General features: G+C 62.4%; 1 protein-coding gene across 1 annotated transcript in view; it reads right to left on the bottom strand.

The window, feature by feature from the left end:
- SDC3 (syndecan 3) overlaps positions 1-12,695 on the bottom strand; it is a 35,664-nt gene extending 22,969 nt beyond the window's left edge. The window contains exon 1 of the mRNA XM_043574311.1: positions 12,367-12,695. Within this exon, the coding sequence (XP_043430246.1) occupies positions 12,367-12,504 (138 nt within the window). The 5' untranslated portion in view covers positions 12,505-12,695. The remainder of the gene's footprint in view (positions 1-12,366) is intronic.
- Positions 12,696-14,959: the final 2,264 nt, after the last annotated feature.

Here is a 14,959-nt window from a genome sequence, read left to right on the forward strand (position 1 = left end):
GGTAGCTCAAGAGCCCCAGCAACGTGCGTGCGTGCGCGTGTGCACACGCGGGCACGTTCAGGGCTGTTTCCGGGCATGCTGGGGGCACATTTGTGCATGCACACCTGTGCTGGTCTCAGATGGGCTCAAATGCCCCCCCGCGGGTCTGGCTGTGCTCGCGTGAGTGGGACGCGTGCACGGAGGTAGCAGGGAGAGCGTGTGTGTCCCTGTCTGTGTGTGCCCGGGCGGGTTCGGGTCTGCACGCTCCGTCACATACGCCAATGCGTCCGCACGTGTTCACGTTTCTAGGTGTGCATCGACCTTCCCACGCCGGGGAGAGCGTCTCCCAATTCTCCCAGCATTCTCCCGGCAGCTGCTAATATCCACGGCCAGCCAAGGTGTTGGGGGGCAGGCTCCCCACAGCCGAGAGGCGGAGAGACAGCAGTCTGGGTTCCCCCGATTCTCCGGGCCTGGCCACACCTGAGCCGCTGGAACAGGGGCGTGGGCCACAATGTCCTTCCCCGCTCGGACGCGAGAGCCCCACGCATCAGCATAGACACGCGGCGACACGCGCGGACACAAACCCAGCCCCCCGTCCAAACCTGAACTGAACCGTGGTCTCAGCTCCACGGGGGGAAAAGGATCACCCCAGGCTCAACCACCATCTCGCAGACCGTCCCTTGAACACAGAGCCGGAACCCCTTCTTCTGGATCGGAGACCGGCCTCCAGCAAGCCTCGCAGCTCCCTGGCCTCGCACGAGAACAGGACCCAGCCGAGCCAGGGCTTGGCTCCGTAGAGGTCCCCAAGGAGCCACTGCCCTGGGGGAGCTGTCCTAGCTTCACTGGGCCAGGGGTCCTCATGTGAACAGCAAGGTGGGAGGCTGATTTCCCGTAGCCCTCTGCCCTTGAAACTACCTTTCTGGATGTATCAATGGAGATACGGGGGTGGGAGGGGGACATCTGGGCCCAGGAGGGTGAAGAGTAGACTCTGACCCTAACCACCCCCTCGGCCCTCAAGACCCCTGTCCCCCAGGGGACTCCTCAAGTCCTAGCCCCACTGAGTGGCAGCCAGGCAGAAGAGAGGTTCCAACCGGCAAGAGAGGGAGTGACGCAGGGGCATCTGAGAGGAGGGTGGGTGGCAGAGAGGAAGGGGGGGAGCAGTGGGCAGAGGAGGAGGAGGAGGTGGGCAGGGGGCTTGCTGGGGGAGGCCGGGGTGGCGGGGAAGATCTCTGGTAACCAAGCCTGAGCCTCTGGAAGCCCACCGTGTGTCCACCTTCCAGAAAGCTGGAGGCCGAAAGGACCCAGTCCACCCCCCTCCCCCAGCTGAAGAAGGCAGGAAGGCTACACCGCTTGTAACCACTGCTCCCTGGGGTCACTTCTCCAATTCTGGGGATCAGAGGAGCAGGGGGCTGGGGAGGACAAGGTGTGACCACGGGGGGGGGGGGGGGGGGGGGGGGGGGAACTCCAAGTAAAACAGACTGAGGATGTGTGAAGGCAGAAAAAGGAAACAGCGTAGCCATGCCAGGACTTGGGGAGATGAAACCGAGTAGCCCTTGGGAGGGCCCGACAGGGAGATGATGTAATGACAGAGTTGCTGCGACACCGTATCCAAGTGAGAGCTCCAGGGAGGTAAGGATGCAACCCTGTGGGGAAATCAGAAGCTACGAAAAAACTGTGGGGCCCAGCAAAGAACCCTGACATGTAGAGGAGGGGCACGGTCTAGAAATCTAGAAGAAGAAGGGAGGAGAGAAGGGGCTGAAGAAAGGCGCTCTGTGCTTGAGAGCTGGGAGGAGAGGTCGGTAAAGGATTCCCAGAGGAGGGCACACCTGTGCGGGGTTTTGCAGGATGAGTAGGAGTTCACCGGAGAAGGGGCCAAGTCCACGGAGAGTGCACAGCACGCAGGTAGACGTGAAGGCGAGAGAAATGAGGTTGTACTCTGCGCCCAGGGAACAGAGTGGTAGCAGTGAGGGGTGAACAGGGCCAAGGGATGAAACTGAGGAGAAATACACCGAATGCACTGGATAGGAATCAATCTGGCATAGAGTCTTGGGGCTGAGGGCAGTGGGGCTTGGGTTAGGGGTGGCTTCCTGGGGGAGAAGGGTGGGGGGAGCTGGCTTTCCAGTCGTGGCACAACAGAGACAGGTACAGAGGAGAAACGGTGCAAGAGCTGGTGTCGGGGAGCCGGGAGACCTTTGTCCCTTGTCCCGGCTCAGCGGCCAACGCGCTGTGTTACTTGGGCCAGCCACTATTCCTCTTTCCGCCTCAGTTTCCCCATATGTAAAATAAGAAGGCTAAACCACCAGACCTCAGAAGATCCTTGCTGTGACTAGAGATCACTCCTTTGGCCTCCGTCCTCCCTTCAGGACAATGAACAAGTTGCACAAGAGTTGCGTCCAAGGGCCCTTCCGGCTGAAAGACTCTTTGGCCCTCTGATCTTCCCCCAGCCTAGGATGGCCTCAGCCCCTGGCCCACCCTAGACAGAAAACAGGCAGCAGAGAAAAGACCCGTGTGGAAGCCAGGAGCCCAGGGCCGGGTCGGGGCCTCTCCCCCAGCAGCCACACGGATTCAGGTGCCTTAGCGACACGTGACTGGCCCCAGATTCATCCTCTCAGGGCATCACACTTTACAGCGTGCAAAGCGCGAGGTAGCAGGAGGCAGCACTTGTACACCAGGGAGCATTCTAGATGGCCTGGGTTCAAATCCTAGCAGGCACGCCACTGTGTTGACCTTGGACAAGTTACTTAACCTCTCTGTGCTTCAACTTCCTCTTTTGTAAAAGCAAGATAATAACGGTCCCCCCTTCCCAGGGCTGTTGTAAGGACTCAGCGAGTTTCCGTAGAGAAGACGCCTGGCCGACTGGCTTGCCCGGGGCAGGCCCTCAACAGGCAGGATTCAATACGAGTAGGTCACATCTGTGGTCTTGTTGGCATCTCATGCCAGCCCCTCAGGGCAGCGTGGCTGCGCCCACTTCAAGACCCACACCCCCCACCTGCAGAATGGAACCCAGATGCCTTGGTTGGGACTCAAAGCCCACCTCGTGAGCCACTGGCGTCTCGCAAGCCGAGGCCCTGTGACGTTCACCCATCCGGGCCCAGATCACCGCATGGCACAGGGCCAGGTACCCAGGAGGTGCCCAGTGAACGTATTAAGTCCAAGAAACACCACGCTCTCATTAGAAACAGCGACGCCCCACAGGTAGCTCTGTCCCCACCTCCCCCAGCTAGGAATTGCCGCTTTTAACCACACCCCAATCGACTGTGACCTTTCCCACCTCTGAGCCTCCATCCACCCTGGCCTATCCATGTGCTGCCATCCTTCAAGGCCTGGTACAAATCACACCTCCTCCACGGAGCCCGCCCTGATTCTCCAGAGCCAGAACCAACCTCTCCTCCCCCCTGACTCACTACCCTTAGCCTCTCACATGCGCTGGCTCCGTCCTCTAACCGGGAGCTTCCTGAGACCAGGGACCAGGTTGAGCTTCCTCGGGTTCCAAGTGCTCGGCACAGGCCAGACACAGAGGGGGCAGCAGCAAATAGTGGCTGAAGTGACTGGCAGGTCAGCAGCAGAGTAGGGACACGGACCCGGTTACTGGGCTCACAGCCCAGCCCCCAGACCGCCTGGATTTGACCGATCATGTCCCCAGGAAGCGAGGTGGTGCTCAGCGTGATGGGTGAGGCAAGGGGCCCGGCCCACCCGGGGCCGAAGAGGAACCACACGCAGTCCACGTGTGGGAAACAGGCCTCCCCGCCCCCCAGCCAGCTCCCTCTTCCCAAAGGGGTCCCCCCACCCCCACCCCGGGCCAGACCCTGGCCTCACATCTCTCGGACAGCTCCTCAAATGTGAAGACCTGAAGGGGTCCCTGGGTCGCCCCGTCCCATTCCCCCACTTCACAGATGTGGAAGTGGAGGCTGAGAGCGGGAGGGGGCTGTGCCCGTGGTCACGTGACCAGCCCGGTAGCAGCCTCCCTTCTGAAACCGGACGGACGATCTCGAGGAAAGCATCACCGCAGCCTGGAGGGCGAGGCGTCACCGGCCCACGGATCAGCGGAGATGATGCGGGCTGAACCAAGGAGCCGCTGGCCCGCTCTCCCGCGGCAGAGCCCCGCACGCCCGGCGCGGGCACAACCCAGTGCCCGCCGCCAACACACAGCCCGCCCGAGAGCCCCGCACACCCCCAGCCCCTGGCACAGGGCCCAGCACACGGCAGGTGCTCAACGACGTCTGCGGAACGAGCCAGTCGGTCAAGCAAAAGACGCCCCCGCGCATGCGCACAGCAGCCCACGCGGCCGGCCCCTGGCATCACGGCCTCTCGGAAGCACAGACTCCAGCTGCTCGCGGACCGCCTCACCTTGGGCCTCTGGGTCCCCATTTGCACAGTGGGATAGCAACCCCGGCTCGCAGGGTCATGGTAAGAACGGAGACGAAGCGTGGTGAGCACGCACTGGCCGTTACCTCTGCCCTGCTGTCACCATCGGTGTCCGTCTTCCCAGCAGACGCCCTCACCTTGAGGGCAGGCGCCCAGAATTCAGCCGCAGACATCCCCACCGCGGCCCCCAGGGCAGCCTGGCCCTAAGAGGGCGGCAGTCAACAGGCGGCGGGTCAGCGAAGGGCAGACAGGAAACAAGGTCACCCACCCCCCAGCCGGGGGCCCCGCGGAGGATGCCAGTGCATGGGTTGTGCCCGGCAGGCTGACAAGACCCCCCTGCTCCCAGTGTAACAACCCCCAGCTCTCTAGGAACCTTGTCAGCTCAGCCCTCCTAAGCCCCCACGTGGCTCCCCCCCATCCCAGCCCAAGGAGGGACCCAGGGAGCCGCCCACAGGCCCCTGGTGCCTGCCATGGCATTGGCAATCAGCTTGCTGCAGTTAGATTTTCCAGATCCCACTGCTGACGGATTCCAAACTACCCTTAGTAAAGTCTGGGCTGGCGAGCAGAGCTGGTGGAGGGGGGGCAGGATGGGGGGTGCCGGCCGGCTGTACAGGGGGCACAGCGAGCTCTAGGAGAGTTTGGCCTGAAGCAAGCCCCCTACCCATCGCGGAAGCAGGATGAAGCATTACCCCCCACCCCATCCCGCCCCGTCTCAGAAAACCCCGCCCCCCTCTGGAGGGGGTGTGATGACAGGTCAGCAAAGGGACAGAGAGCTCCAGAGTAGGTGAAGGGGCAACTGGACAGCTGGTTCCACCAGGACCCGGCTGTGTGAGCTTTGGCAAGTGGTTGACATCTCTGAGCCTTCTAGAGGACGGCAATGCCACCGCCTCTGAGAGTGTGGAAGGCTCAGTGAGCCCACCTCAGGCTGGATACCAAGGCCCAACCCTTGGCCAAGGCCCCGGGCTGTCTCTGGGTCTCTGGACTCCTCCCACTAGGAGACGGCAGACCATGGGGCTGGTCATCCCCTTAGGGCTCTCCCACCTCTGACGCCCTGTACAAACAACGGTCACCCGGTCCGGGCCAGGGGCCACAGCCAAGGTGTCCCTCAGCTGGGGGGAAAGGGGAAAGAACCCAGCGTCACCACGTCCTAGCTAAAGCTGCAAACAGCAAGGTCTCCCGGGAGCTCTAGGACCAGAAGGGCCCGAAGAGCCATTGAGGCTAATCCTCCGCCTCCAGACCGGAGTGCAAACTGCCAGTAGCCTCAGAGAACCAAACTGCCCTTGAACTCGGCACCACGAGGCACTGGGAAGTCCCTCTTCTAATCCGGCTCAAGTTCTCCCTTTCAGGGTAGACCCCACCCTTCAGGGTTCTACTCTGGGTCATCCATGATCATTGAAACTCGGTTCCCGCTCTCCAAGGGAAAGCCTTGTTCCCACCCCCCCCCAAACCAACTCCTCAGATGAGGCCAAGAGTGGGACAGGAAAAGAGCAAAGCCGAAGCAGGTAAATGGAAGAAGTCAGTATTTAAGGGAGACCCACCCCTTATCGGGCACTTTATTACTTCATGTTCTTCATTCTCCAGCAACTCTGGAGACAGAGGTACCCTGAGCTCCACCGAGACAAGAGAACAAGGCTCAGAGAGGTTAAGCAAACTTGCCAAGCTCACACAGCCAAGAAACTGGCAAAACTAGGATTTCAACCCGGTTGGCTGTTCCACTACCTCCAGCTGCCCCCCCGGTTGGGAGACCCCAAAACAGATGGCACCAAGGCCCAGGTTAGGGGCCAGGGGTGGAAAGAAGGCAGCAGACCTTGGCCAGCTGGGTCACAGAGGTTGTGGAACCCTGTCCATCTGGTATAAAAGGCCAGCACAGACATTCCCTGCCCTCCACCCTCCGCAGCCAGGTAGGGAAGAGGCCAGATCATTTGTCAGGGGCCGCCCCCACCCCCATCCTGCAGCTGGGCCCTCAGCCACTGCTGCCCAGACTCCCCCCTGTAATCACGGCTTCCTGTTTGGCGTGGAGACTAGGCCTGGTCAGTGGGGGGAGGGGAGCAGCCACCCCTCTGGCCGGGACCTACTCTGAAGGGAGGGGGGCCGGAAGTAAAGGCTACCCAGCCTCCTGGAATCTTGGAAGGCTGGGAGCCAAAGCAGGGGGGCGGCCCCCAAGGAGGCCAGTCAACAAATATTTACCCAGTCCTGGCCTGATGTTCCCAGGATGTGGCGGACCGTTAGTGGGGACGGCAAGACGAGCCAGGTGGTCCGAGACCAGCCCAGACCCCACCCCCTGCTGGGATGGGGACTGGGGGGGGTGGGCAGGAGCAAGGGGCTGGGCCCTAGGACGGCTCCTGGCACCCTGCCCCCCTGCCCCAGACACCAAATCACAGCCTTCCGAGCAGCTGAGCTGGAGCCCAGAGCCACAGTGCCCCTGTCCCACCCAGATGCGGTGGCCGCGCCCTGGCACTCAGACCTCAGGCCCGCTCCATGCGGCCCCCGGGCACCTCCTAGCCCACGGGCACACGCTTGGCCCAGCAGAATTCCGCCAGTCTCGCTGTCCCTCACTGTCCCCTCAACCCACCTCTGAAGGAGAGAACACAAAGCCCCCCCTCCTGGGCTCCAAAGCTCAGAGTCCTGGTTTCCTTCCTTCCTTCCTTCCTTCCCTCATTCCCTCATTCAGACCGTTCAATTCTGGGCCAGGAGCAAAGCTGGCCTTGGGGTACCGCAGGGATGTAGACTTGGGCTCCACACGTGACAGCTTTCTGAGGGGCAGAAGGGATTCCACGCAGGCCTCATCACCGATGCAGCGTGAGCCCCAACACTGAGGGCAACCAGCGTGAGCCAGGGGGCGTGGGGCTGGTGGGGGGGCAGGTTAGACCCCTCACGTCCTGTCCTGAAGTTCTAAGTACTTCCCCTCTCCTGGGCCCTGACCAGAGACGAGCCCCACCCCTCATCCTGCGCAGTTTACAAAGCTCTCCCTCAATCCAAACCCATGACCCTCAAAAAAGCCCATTTTACAGATGGCAAAGCCTTGTGAGGTGGCCGAGGAGCAACCCACCTCCAAGGCCAGGGGGAGCATTAGATGAAAAGAGATGGGCGACGTGCCTGGCCCAGAGCCTGGCAGAGAGCAAGCCCTTAGGGGACAGTAGGTAATGTGGGATTCGTCTGGGGGGGGGGGGTGGTAAGGAGGCCCCAGGGAGAAGTAGCTTGCCCAAGATCACAGAGCAAGAGGGGGTAAAATTCGGACTGCGGCCCAGTCCTCTTGGCCTGCCAGGCCCTGGCTCCATCCGGCTCTGCTACTTTCCAGCTGTGGGACCGTGGGCAAGTCATTTAACCTCCCGGTGCCTCCGTAAAATGGAGGTTCTAACAATTCCCACCTCCAAAGACGATCAAGTGCCTGGTGGGCGGGGCTCCAGTGAGCCTTAGTTTGCTGTTTCTGTCATTAAGCCCGGGGGTGTGCGCCCCGCCTCCCAGATCCTGCCCACAGTCCCCGTGGGGGGCAGGTGGGGAGGGATGACAAAGACAGATGGAGACTTGACGGCCTCCCATCCCCATCCCCACCCCCAGCTGCCTCAGTCTGCTCCAGCCCTCCGCAGTCCTACTGCAGCCCCTTCTAGAATGACCCATCCCTCTCCTCCAAGCAGCCAGGCTGGGGCGGGGGGGGGGGGGGGGGTGTCCCAGCTCCAATGGGAGTGTCTGGAGGGAGGCCTGGCTTCTTGGGGAAGGGGGGAACTCTGTCTCCACCTCTTTCTTCCCTTCAGGAGGACCCCTCTCACCCACCCCACTGATGCCCCAGCACTTTCCAGAGCCCAAGCCCAGAACTGCCCTGCCCCAGTGCTGCCCCGGAGCCCCCCAGAGACCCCTGGTCCCGGTCCATGAGGTGGGAGGAGTCATCCGTCTTCAAAAGGCCAAAGGGCTTTTTTTCTACAGAAGAACCCCCAACGCGAGGGAACAAGTCACACACTCAACTGGCAGCTGGAAGCACTGGGTTGCTCCCTAGGGTGTAGAAGGCGCCAGGTCCCCATCCCAACTCTGCCACGAGGATGTTGCAAGCCCCAGAAGCAGTCCTAGAAGTCAAGTATCTGTCTCCAGTCGACAAGTAAGAAAGCCTGGGGTTATGGCAGGCTACAGCTTGCTCCATGCCACGTGGGGACCGCTTTTATGGCATAATTCAAAACCTCCTCCTCCAGGAAGCCCTCCCTGACCTCTCCGGGCTCCCTCCTGCAAAGACCCTTTCTGCTGAGAGCTCACGACATGGCAGGCTGTGCTCAAGTCTACCCCAGGGGTTCATTTTCTCATCGCCACATCCCTGGGATGTTGGCATGGTTATAGTCCCCATTTTACAGATGAGGAAGTTGAAACAGAGAAATCCCTCACTCAAAGCCACACAGCGGGTGTCTGTCTTTGCAGCCCCTGCCACCTGGGGAGCTAACAGAGAGCAGACCCCTGTGGTGTCCCTGGGTCAGGGCCTGACCTCCAACAGCCCCAGGGTCCCCAACTTTTAATTTTTATAGTGAGGACAATCTTGCTCTGACAACTCATCATTCAGTCGCAGGGTGGCTGGAGGAGTACAGAGCTCCAGGACTGGAAATGGGGGGGGGGGGGGGGGGTGGGAGGGGGCAGGAAACACCAGGCCTGGGGGTGGGGCTTCAAAAGAATTCCTTGTGACTCAATTGGTTAAGCTTCTGACTTCAGCTCAGGTCACGATCTTATGGTTCATGAGTTTGAGCCCCCGCCGGTCGGGTTCTGTGCTGACAGCTCAGAGCCTGGAGCTTGCTTCAGATTCTGTGTCTCCCTCTGTCTCTCTGCCCCTCCCCCATTCGTGCTCGCTCTCTCTCTCTCTCTCTCTCTCAAAAATAAGTAAATGTTTCAAAAAAAAAAAAAAAAAAAACCAAAACAGAATTCCTTGATTTCACCTCCCAGTGGTCCCCAGCCACAGAATAACAACCTTACAAAAGAACATTAAATCAACATTTGTTGGGTGTTTACTATGTGCCAGGCACTGTACTAGAAGCTTTCCACGGTAACCTCTTTGGTTTTTGTTATTCTACAGTTCTACAGAGGTGGAAACGAGGCACAGAGAGGTTAACTAACTTTCGCAAGGTCACACAGCCACAAAGGAGTGATCTCCCATCACGGGGAATATTCCAACACGACGAGGTGATACCCAAAATCCCTTCCAGCCCTGAGCTTCTAAGAAAACATGTTTCGAAGCTAAAACTTCCAGAAGCTCCACACTCCGAGCTTCTCTGGGTAGGGACTGAGGTGGCCCTGAAGGCAGCTGTCCTTCAGAATCCCAGACACCTGGTGTCTCAGGAGAGAGGACTCCCCAAAGCAGATGCCCGAAGACACACACCCACCCACCCACGCACCATCTGCGGCATGACTGGGACCTGCTATCCCCACAGGCCACCCTGGAAGCCCCACCCCCCACCCCGACCACACACACTCCCTTTCAAGCTGGTGGGCAAACCCAGGGGTCATCTTGTCCCTCCCCTGCCCTAAGCCAGCCACTGCCCATCCGAGCGATGTCCTCAGAGGACCCTGCCACGGAGGCCACTCCTGAAGCCAACCTGGGTGGGGCTCTTCTGGTCCAACCTCGGTCCCTCCTGCCACAGGCATCACCCTCTCCCTCTGTTAGGGCACCTGGGCAGCCGGGCACCATTCATTTACCCTTCGCCTCCAGGGGCCAGATGAGACGATGCTCCTCCTGGACAGCCTCCCCCCTGGGAAGATGTGAGGCGTGGAGAGGGGCTCCCCCTCTCCCCTCACCATCTGGAGCCCCTCCCAGTCAAGCCCACCATCTTGCCTTTATCTGCCACTCAGCTTTGGGTCTGAACCACACCCAATCTACCTCACCCTCAGGTTCAGGGAGACCCTCACTCACCTGACTCACCTCGGACGCGCTCACTTCCTTCCCTCCACCCCCTTATGGGGCATAAATTAGATTAGCCTTGTTCTGATCGTGAGGAACAGTGGTTCAGCAGAGGATGGGACTTGCCCAGGGGCATACAGCTCATTCCTGCCCCTTCCCCTCTGGGCTTCCAAATGCAAAGCATTCTGTCCCACGCCCCTTTTCATTCATCTGTACATCACACATTTACTCCTGGCTAGGACTACAGATACCATCTCATTCCTGAGAAAGGCGGTACACCAGCCCCATTTCACAGAGGGGGAAACAGAGGCTCAGGGAGAGGAGCCGGCATGCCCAAGGTCATACCACGAGTCAGTGGGGGTAGCAGGAGTCGAGCCCAAGGCCGTGTTATTTCCACGCCTTTGATTTCAAAATTGGTCTTCCGAAACGGAGCTGAGAAAGTGACCCAGCTGCTAGGATGGGCTGGGTCCCAGTCCCTCCCAGGGACTTCTCACCCTTCCTGGGGGGGGGGGGGGCACATAGGGAGGAGGCATCCAGCCTATCAGACACTATACTCGCCTTGGCATTCAACACTCTCTCTCCCCTCAGTTCAGCCCCCAGATGGGGAAAGCTGATGAGTAGCCTGTCTGTCCAAGAAGCAACCTCTGAGCCTGTCCTTCCTCCCCTTTTACAGACTGGCCAACTGAGGCCCAAACAGACACACAGGGGCAGAGTCGGCTCCTGGCGGTTGCCTGAGAGACCTGGGGAATGAGGGGCCAGGCATAGCTCCTAGAGCCAGCCAAGGAAACGGGGTCTAGAACCCCCCAGCTCATCCCCAGACCAGGCTCCAGACACGTGCCCATGGGGGAACTCACTTGGGACCCGGGTCCCTCAAAGCGGGGAGGAGTCTCCCTTCTTCCCTATACCTCCTCCTGCTCCCCCTAATGGAGCTGGGACGGAGCTCAACCCCACAGCTGTGTGGTCACTCAAACGGACACTCAAGGGGTCACTGCCTACATATATACTCGCCTCAACCTGCACCCACTCTCCCCCCCCCCTCAAGGGTACATGCCCCCCTGCACAGGGTCATCCACGACGCCGGGAGCACACACATGCACACACACATTCCGGTGGGGCCAAGCACACACCCACCGCACACGTCCCTCCCAGACACACACTCCCCCCCCCCCCCCCCGGCCCCCGCCCAGGCACACACAGCCACGGCCAACAGTTGCCCAGCCCCGTCCCTGGTACACACCGCCAGCACAATAGGTCACCCCCACAGGATCACCGCACGTTCAGGTAAGGCACGGTGACACCCCGCCATGTGGCGGACTGCTTCTCATCCTTCACCCGCACACAGCCCACGGGTCCCAACAGCCTTCACAGAGGTGGTCATACACACAGGGTCACCCTCACTCAGCCCCTCAGGTCACCTTCACACAAGTCACCCTCCTCCCCCTCTCCGCCCCCCCCGCCCTCCCCACAGCGACCCTCGGAGGAACCAAATGCACCCCCCACCACCGCCGTGCCCCAGGGGGAATCGACCCAATTCCCTAAAAGTGGCCGCGGTCTGGGCACACCCACGAAGCAAAAGCCACGTTCGCTCAAGACCCGCGACACACCCAGCCCGGGCCCCGCGCCCGGCGACCCCTCGCCCGCAGTCGGGCCCGCCCCGCGCCTCTCCACCGGGGCAGGGGACCCCGCACCGCCCGCGGGGCCACTGGGGAGGGGCGCGGGGTCCACGACCCGCGCTCCGGTTCCCGCAGGGCCGCCTGCCGGGGAGGGGTCCCGAGAGCGAGGAGGAGCGAGCCCCCAAAGGCGGGCGGCGACGGGGACGGCCCCCCCCCCTTACGAGGCCAGCCTGGAGCTGGGGGGCGGGGGTCGCCCGAGGGAAAAGGGGGGTTGGGGGCATGCGGAGGTCGAGGGGTGCGGGGGCGGGGTGCCGAGTGCAGGGTGGGGGGAACCCGGGACCGGGGGGCGCGAGGTGCCGAGTGCGGGGACCGGGGGCGCGGAGACAGGGGCGCGCGGGGGCTCGGGGACCGGAGGGCGCGGGGACCGGGGCGCGCGGGGGATCGGAAACCGGGAGCGCGGGGGCCGGGGGCGCGGGGACAGGGGCGCGCGGGGCATCGGGGACCGGGGACCCGGCAGCGCGGGGCCCGGCGCTTGTCACTCACCCCCGCGGCGCGCCCGGCCAGCAGCAGCAGCAGCAGCGGCGGCAGGAGCAGCCCGCGGGCCCCGGGCCCGGCCGCGGCCCCGCTCCCGGCGCCTGCCCCGTGGGCGGCCCCGGCGCGGTGCGGCGGCCCCGGCTTCATGGCGGCGGCGGCGGCGGCGGGCGCCTTTGTTCCCGAGGCGCGGCGCGCGGGGCGGCTGCTCGGCGGCGGCGCGGCCCGCAGGCTGGACCGACGCGCTCCCGGCTCGCGGCTCCCGGCTCGGCGGCCCGGCTCCGCCTCGCAGCTCCGCGCCCACAGCAGCCGCGCCCGCAGGAAGCGTGCGCCGCCGCCGCCGCCGCCGCCGCCGCTGCCGCCGCCGCCGCCGCCGGGCCGCCCCCAGCGCGGGCGGAGCGGGAGGAGGGGCGGGGGGCGGGGCGGGCCGGAGCGCGCCCCCACCCCCCCCCCCACCCGGACCCCCGCCGCCCTTGCCCCGGACCCCGGCACTCCGTCGGCCCCCGTCACCATCACCCCGCCCCGCCGCCCCCTGCCCGGGCCCTGCGCCCCCCTGCCCGCCCCTTCTCCTTCCCCCCCGCCCCCCCCCCCCCCCCCCCGCGCCCCGGCCTTCGCCAGCCCCAACGCTGTGGCTGCTGCGCGACCTGGGACTAGTGGGCCGCCTCGCTGAGCCGCGGTCGGGAGGAGCACGGGGATCCCGCAGAACGCGCCTCCGAGGGCGGTGGTGAGCGCCGGAAGGAAGGGATCCGCGTGGGAATGCAGGAGGCCGGGCCTGGCTCGTTTGAGGGTCTGAGTAGATGGGTGGCATTTGTGTGCTCATTAGCGGCTTCCCCCTAAGGGGGCCGTTCACGTGGCTCTTCCGGGACCCATCACCACCACCGGCCCCAAGCCGGTGGACACAGAGGCCAGAGGTCACCCAAGTCCAGGGGCCTTGATATCCTCAGGACACCTGCTGCCAGGCCTGGACCTCTCTGGGCCTCAGTGCCCGCTCTGCACCCACGAGAGTTGTGGACTTCCGCCCCTGTCACTGGATCCGCCTAGGAAAAGCGGGACAGGCCCGCGGCGGCGCTGCTCCCCCGGCAGCTGTGAGGCCCCGGCTCTCTGACACTCATTTATTTCATGCCTGAGAACCGAGGACCCCCTCCTCCAGTGCGGGTGGTGCAGACGTAGGTCCCTGAGTGACAGTGCCTTGCCTGGCCTGTCTCTACTGCCCTCACCCCCTCAGACATTCTATGCACTTTACTTCTTCTTCAAGTCCCCACCACCCAGCACAGGAGCTCCAGGAGGGCGGGGTCTGGGTCATCCAGTTCACTGCTGTGTCCCCAGCACTAGCCCAGGACCTGGCACATAGTGGGAGCTCAATGCAAATGTGTTGATTCAATGAATGTGTTTCCCATTCACCTGAGCTCATCCGGCCCCAGGTGTTGGGGGGGGGGGCACATATTTGTGAAGCCCTGGTCACATGCCAGCATGGCCCCAAGTACTGTACATGGCTGTCTCGTTTCACCCTCTCTCAGCAGCCCCATAAAGCAGGTGTTGTCTGTATCTCCAGTACCTCGATGGGAAACTGAGGCCCAGAGAGGTGAGGTTATTTGCTAACGATGGCAATCTGCCCCTGTGTCCGGTACCCTGTCCAGGGCGCCTGCTATCAGGAAACGGGAACCAAACTGAGCTGAAACTGGGACAGTTCCCCCAAGAAAAAAGAAACTAAAACCAGGACAAATGGAGCCAGTAGGGGAGAGGATGGGGGGTTGAGCCCAGAGGAAAAGAGTCTGGGGTGCCGGCCATAATCTGGGGTGTTGCGGGGGGAGATGGGACTTGTCCTTCAGGGCCCTGGGGAGCGGGTCCAGAGGACAAACATCGGCTCGGCGTTAGGTTGAGCTGAATTAGAAGTGTGCCCTCAGAGGGAACGGGAGCCCAGTCCCCAAGGGGTATGTAAGGCCAGGCTAGCTGCCCTTTGGCAGAGATCCTGGACAGGAAGGGAGGGAAGCTTTCCAACTCGGAGATGCGAACATCCCTAGGAATTCTCGAGTCCCAGCCTCTGGAAATCATATCCCCAATTCTGACCCATGGGCACCTTGGGGAGGTGGGCAGAGAGGGGCCGGTGGGGCCCGGGAGGGCAAGAGGGGGTTCCGGTTGAGACGGCACAGCTCGGATTTGAAGACCACTGGCTCTTGGGTGGATCCCAGTCCTGCCGGTTACAAGAAGTGTGACCCTGGAGGACTAGCTTTACCTTTCTGAGCGTTAGCTTCCCAACTATAATATGGAAATAATGACCAGACAGCGTTCGTTCATTCATTCGTTCGTTCATTCGTTCTCCAGATATAAATCGAGTGCCCTCGTGTGTCAGGCTCAGGGGCAGGTGTCAGTTCGTGATTACACGTGCTCGGGGTCCGGTAGAGGTGGCCGGGTTGTCAGGGACCTGGTTCCCGGGCTAGTCACCTCCCAGAAGGGCTGCAGACCAGGCCAGGGAACAGACTGGCTCTGAGGAGCTTCCAAAGGGGCAGAGCCAGCAAGGCTGGGGGGGGGGGGGGGGGTGGTGGTGGTGGTGGGGAGGACAGTATGAGAAGCCACTCGTCAGGTCAGCTCGGTGTGAGGTGGGACG

Source organism: Prionailurus bengalensis, chromosome C1, assembly GCF_016509475.1.
Source record: "Prionailurus bengalensis isolate Pbe53 chromosome C1, Fcat_Pben_1.1_paternal_pri, whole genome shotgun sequence".
NCBI classification, from domain to species: Eukaryota; Metazoa; Chordata; class Mammalia; order Carnivora; family Felidae; genus Prionailurus; species Prionailurus bengalensis.